Source organism: Quercus robur, chromosome 2 (assembly GCF_932294415.1).
Source record: "Quercus robur chromosome 2, dhQueRobu3.1, whole genome shotgun sequence".
NCBI classification, from domain to species: domain Eukaryota; kingdom Viridiplantae; phylum Streptophyta; class Magnoliopsida; order Fagales; family Fagaceae; genus Quercus; species Quercus robur.
Window position 1 is genome coordinate 47,124,020 of NC_065535.1, and position 6,289 is coordinate 47,130,308.

At 32.6% G+C, this 6,289-nt stretch overlaps 1 protein-coding gene across 1 annotated transcript; it reads right to left on the reverse strand.

The window, feature by feature from the left end:
• Window positions 1–387: 387 nt before the first annotated feature.
• On the reverse strand, window positions 388–3,372 carry LOC126706577 (V-type proton ATPase subunit G3-like). Its single transcript, XM_050406111.1, has 4 exons — window positions 3,257–3,372; window positions 1,423–1,525; window positions 822–922; window positions 388–628 (listed from the first exon to the last, which is right to left on the reverse strand). Exons 2-4 carry the CDS (start codon window positions 1,508–1,510, stop codon window positions 485–487), a joined length of 333 nt encoding a protein of 110 aa, XP_050262068.1. The 5' UTR covers window positions 1,511–1,525; window positions 3,257–3,372; the 3' UTR covers window positions 388–484.
• Window positions 3,373–6,289: the final 2,917 nt, after the last annotated feature.

A 6,289-nucleotide genomic window follows, 5' to 3' on the forward strand; every position in this document is an offset into this window, starting at 1 on the left:
ATAATATTAATAATAAAAGGAAGGAGGAATTTGCTTTTATAGATTTCAAGCCTATGGCTAAATAACTTAAACATCTGAAAAGTCAGGGGGGAGGAGTAGTTGTTGATTAGTTTGACACTTACATGCATTATGAATTAAGGATGAGTTTTGATTATATGATTTTCCTTTTTGTTTCCAAGTCTATGATCACAAATTAAAGGTTTGCAGATTAGACTTTCTATTTTTCCACTTAGTGCCACACTCCCAACTTTTTTGCTTGAAAAAGAGTACTGCAATAAATATAATCTCTACAAATAGAGCTATACTTCACAGACACCCAATAGATGATGAAACAAACTGAATATAAGATAAATAAAAATAAATAAAAAATAAATAAATTGTTCACACATTAAAAAATAATAAATTAGGGGGAGGGCGAGAAGAAGAATATGGAGGAATTATATAGTCCAGACAATTGAAATTAGTTATATATAACCTTCATGGATTAAGTTGGCACAGTTGTGGCATACTTGATTAGCATGCCAACTATATCTGATGAGACCCTTGCAGCTGACTTCTTCAAGTTTTGAATCTTCAAATCAGTTTCCTCTTCAAGTCGTTTTGCATTGGATCCAGAACTCCCACTTGTCTGTAAAGTTTAAGCAGATAGCTAAAAAGAAGAATTAAAGTATGAAACTACAGCTCCTGTTTCTTCGGTATAGGAATTTTTGAGAAGCATATATTGATAATAATGCTGGAGATAATTTGATAAAGATAATGAATTGATGACAATTATTACAATCATTATGATAATAATAAAAGTGACTGCACCAATTATATACCTCAGAAATTGTCTTTTGGTATTCAGCTTCCATATGGGAACGATAAAGTGTTGCTTCCCGATCAGCCTCATCTTTAGCTTGCTTCAACCTTCCCATCTTCACTGAAGAATGTAAGATTATGGAGAAGGATGAATATCAGTAAGGCTTGTGACAGAGAAGTTCATTTATGCAACAGAAAATGGAGTTCAAAGAATTAAAGAGATGGACTATATTCATTATAGTCTTCAATTTAATTACATATTTGATCAATACTTTGGACAAATTTTCACCATAATATTAGACATGTTGCTCTCAAATTAAAATGATAGTACTATGAAGGCGGAGATCTCATGTAGGAATGTTGTCTGAGAAAAGAAGAATTAAAGTGACTCGACAAATAATCTCTGTACCCTATTTATAGACACAATTTCACCCATTTATGGAAGGTCACAAACTCTGTGAAGAGTTGCATCATTCATTTAAGTTGCAACCCTTCACACTGCTTCATGGGGAAATTAATACTATTACAAAGAGAGAGTGCAGTGTATGATTGAGGACACAACATTTTTATGATGCTAATCTTCCTATGCTTACATAATAGACATATAAATAAAGTTTTTACAGCTTTTAGCACTGGCAACTATGCTTTGAGCTTCCTGTTCTGCAGTCAGCAGCATTTGAATGCCTCCTTGTCCTCTGAAGGGATCCATGGCAATTATACAAGCCTAAATAGTAAGAAAATCCTCGTTAGAACTTGAAAAAGTCATACTGATGTACACCAAAAAGTAGAGCACAAATCATTGTTACAGATATTTACTAGGCAATATCTCATTTCATGTCCTCGCTAAGAAGTTTTTAACAAATATCTCATTCCCTGTGTTTTAAGGGTTTTTTTTTTTTTTTTTTGGAGGGGATCCTGTGTTTTAAGTTCAGTATGAAATTATCCTAGTGATTTAAAAGAACATCAACCTTCAATCATTATAGAGCACAAATCAGAATTTTATTTAACAAAGTTTAAACTAGAAATCATATGGTGAGATTCCAAATGCATTTATAATTTAATTAAAATTCTCTTTGCCCAAATCCCTCTCCGGAGAAAAATGAATTTCTTATCACATTGGTCAAAAGTCAGTCCATCATAGACAACTTTACATTTGACGAGGATGATGTCAATTTTGAGTTATATTGACATTGTAGGTTGTAATTAACTCAATAGGAAAAGTCACTTGTCTTTAAATGTAGAACTTAGGTTTGAATCTCACTTACACTAAAGCAATTGATGTCTACCAATTGTCATGTGACACATGCCATAGATTCTAATCTATGATATATATATATATATATATATATTACATTGACATTGCCCAGCAAGCAACTAATTTTTTCCTAGTTTGGTGCTAAAGGCAAGCCGTAAACAATCAATAAGGTACACATTATTAAGGACACTGTAAACCATTTCATATGCTGAAATCCCAAAAAACCACTAGGACAATTTCAAACTGAACTTAAAACATAGGTAATGAGATAACTATCTGCTTTCGTGTCCTCACTAAGAAGTTTTTAACAATTGTCACCATCTGTAATACTATTGTAACCCATTCTCTAGCTCTGCTATTCTATATGACCGAAGCTTAACAATCAACTGCAATAATGTCGAAATCGAAAGAACGAAGAAATATGAATATAGTTTGCAAAATATACATAATCAAAGGCATTGGGAATTCGAAAAACAGTGACAAATTTAAAATGTTTGAACTGCAAGAATCCCAATCGAGCATTAGCACAGGTGGTTACCCAATGGATTGAAATGGGAGTATCGGGTTAGGTTTCTCTACGCAGTTAGTTATATACACAAAATAGCCAAACTAAATTAAAAAAATAAATAAAATAATAAATAAAAAATTTAACTGCAAGAGTGCATTTGGAAGATTAATAGAGGCTCTCCATTTTCTTGTTTGTAAATTAAATGAGTACCTAATTGTCTAGAATCCATACCATACCTCCTGTCATATCTTTGACAAATTCAATCATTTTCACACATGGCTTGAAGCTTGTTTAATTTATAAACGCATGCAATCTCCCATCTCAAAACGAAGCCAATCAGTTTCCACGATTAGTAACCATGTCCATAACAACATTGTTTAAAGCATGCACATCTTGACAGGATTGAACATGCACTCGTCAAAGTGAAACGCAAAGATCATCGTGAAACTCAGTAGAAGCCTATCATTCTCTTTAATGTTGTAATTCAAACATACTAATTAGCACATTTTCCATTAGATATAAAAACGTGGATCTTAACGATTATATAAATTTATATTTATATTTCATGGAAAACTATTTACAAAAGAAAAGGTAATAATCAATACAGCTTGAAGATATATGATTTCGGTCATAAAAAAAAAAAAAAAAAAAAAAAAAAAAAAAAAAAAAAAAGAGATATATGATATCAATACCTGAATGAAAAGAAAATTGCAGATGACTAATTCTCTCGCGAACCCTTTCTAAGGGAAAAATGTCTGGTTAAGAATATAAGTTGGGGGAAAATAATGTCAGATAGTTAAAAATATGCGGGTACGAGAGAGAGAGAGAGAGATGCTATTATTAATTAGCCACATTAGTTTGGTTTGTTCCAAGTCAAATGGAATACATTTTTTTACAAAATTTAGGTACGGTACTTTAAGAGCTATTCTTTAGGTTTTCCTTTAAAGATTCAGTCATATGGCTACTTAATTAAAAAATACATTTTTATCTCATGAGAAAAAATCTACATGGCAAAATCTTAAAAAGTGAATCTAAGGAACAACAACTAAGTACTGTACCTAAGTTTTGCCCACATTTTTTTTTAGATGCGTAGTAACAAATATGGAAAATTACATTTTAGATCCTATATTGTAGGATTATTTTCAAACTAAACCTAACACAATAATTTTTTTAAATATATATATATATAATTAAATCCAATTTTTTTTTTTAGAAGACAATTAAATCCAAAAGTTTAATACTATTATTATATAATTTTTCAAGTAAATTATAAAGTTGGTCCCTACCCTTTATACGATATTTCAATTTGGCCTCTATACTTTTAATTATGTCGATTTGGTCAATAACCTTTTTAGGGCGTGTCGATTTAGTCCATATTGCTATCCTTTGGATGGAAAAACCTGATGTGTCAAACAAAAAAAAAAAGGGGGATAATTACAAAGTTGATCCCTTTCTTTTACACGATATTTTAATTTGGTCCTTAATCTTTTAATTGTGTCAATTTAGTCCATAACTTTTTTCAAGGCTGTGTCAATTTAGTCCCTACCATTATTCTTTGGATGGAAAAAGCTGATGTGTCAAACGGAGCAATTTAAAATTATTTTTCATACCACATCAATTGCCAAATATACAGCCACCTCATATTATTTATAAAAAAAATAATAATAATTTAAAAAAAAAAAACAAATTAAATTTTGCACACTTGAGATTCATATCATTTCACTAAAATCCCTAACTCGCTCTCTCTCTCTCTCGTTAGTCACAACATCAAATACTCATTGACTACTTAGCACCCCAGACTCACCTTGCTACTATTCTTCAAGATGCAATATCTTTCCTCACTGACTATGAGTCTCTTGTGGTATTCCTATTGGTTGTGGTTTTTATTTTTTTTTATTTTTTTTCTTCTTTTGTTGCTTTTATGAATCAAGTTTTCTTTCTGGAACTAAAAGCCACTTCATGGTATTAACCTAAGTTCCCTTTAACTCTTTGTATATGTTCTTTCAATATCAATACAAATTCTACCGACTTTAGTATAAAAATAAATAAATAAAAAGGTATCTTTTTCTTTTCTTTTGTTTTCTTGGAAACCAAACACAACAATAAACAAAAGAAAATCTCAATTGCTACAAGAAACATGGAGAAAATCCTCATCTTTGCTTCAATTTTACATCACTCTCTTAACAACCAAACACTATCAAAAAGATTTAATTTGAAAAAAAAGAAAAGAGAACTCAAAATATACCAAGAAAATCCACCATTGTTGAGCCAAACCTTTTGCTTAGATTTGCAAAACATACCTCCTAAACTCAAAACACAAAACAAAAAAACAAAAACAAAAACAAAACCAAAACCAAAACCAAAACCAAAACCAAAAACAAAACAAAAAACAAAAAAAAACAAAAAAAAAAAAAAAAAGAAGAGAAAAACTTAGTTTATACTTGAGAGTTGAGGCTAAGGTTAATGCGGATGAGACCGAGCTGCAAAGGTTTTCCTTGAGCTCAACGTTGATCTACTCTTCAAGTTCATCATCATCAGTGGTGGTTCATCATCACCGATCTAGGTTTGTTTCATTTTTACTTTGGAGCCATTGTTAGTGGTGGCATGATCTTTAGAGGTCAGCTTGTCCGATTGTGGTGGCAGAGACGGAGAGAGAAAGAAAGTGCGGAGGGAGGTTCTAGAGGTCACGGTGGCTAGGTTTGGAAAATGGGGTTTTAGGTTGATTGCAAATCCCTAGGTTTGGTCAATGGTGTTTTGATTTGGGTTTTAGATGTGTAATCTTAGAGCATCCACAGTAGTGGAGCAAAAAATATAGTTATTTGGCACTTACAAAAGTCACTTTATCTATTTTACCTCCTCACATCCCACAGCAATGGAGCTATATTTTTAGATATTTGATTAAAATAATACAAATAAATCATTAAAATAATAATAAAAACGTTCAAAAAAAAAAAAAACACTAGCACAGCACAAACATCCACCACCACCAGTCCACAACAGAAAAGAAAAAACCACCAACCCAAATCCTTAATCTTTTTCCTTAACCTAGACCAAACAAAATCACCAATCACAAACAAAATCAAAAATCACCAATCACAAACTCAAGCCACCACCCACCATTAGAAACCCACCATCAAAAAACCACTGCAAAAACGAAACCCACCACCATTGCCACACTCATTGCCACCCACACCCACTGCCACTGCCATCACCACCCACAACCTCAACCCAAATCAAAACCCAAAACCAAATCACAACCTAAACCCACCATATCAACCAAAACCCAGCAAAACCGAAAATCATCAGATCAAAACCCAGAAAAAACGAAAATCATCTAGAAAGAGGGCTAGAGAGAGAGAGACAGAGAGAAAGAGAGGGTTAACCCACCATGGCTAACCCGCTGTTGCGCTGTCACAACCAAACCCACTAGATCAACTAAAATTGAAAATCATTAGATCATTTGAGCTTAGATTCGATCTAGAGAGAGAAAACGGCGGAGAGAAAGATCGACGCTGGGCAGGGGCTTGGGTCAGCGGCGAGTGGAGGAATTGAAGCTTGCAACGGGAAGAAATGAAGAGGGTGAGGACTGACTAAGGGGAGAGAGGAGCAACGGTTAGAAATGGGGAAGGAGAAGAAAGAAAAAAAAAATATATATATATATATATATATTCTAACCATGTGTGAACACAAATAAAATAATTTTTTTTTTTAGCTTTGAGCTACAG

Excerpts from the sequence above, each read along its gene's own strand:
- LOC126706577 (XM_050406111.1), bottom strand. The coding sequence starts at position 1,510 with ATGGATCCCTTCAGAGGACAAGGAGGCATTCAAATGCTGCTGACTGCA. Across the intron at positions 923-1,422 it reads AGTTGCCAGTGCTAAAAGCT|TGAAGATGGGAAGGTTGAAG; the intron begins GTAAAAACTTTA and ends TACATTCTTCAG. Across the intron at positions 629-821 it reads ACCAAAAGACAATTTCTGAG|ACAAGTGGGAGTTCTGGATC; the intron begins GTATATAATTGG and ends TAAACTTTACAG.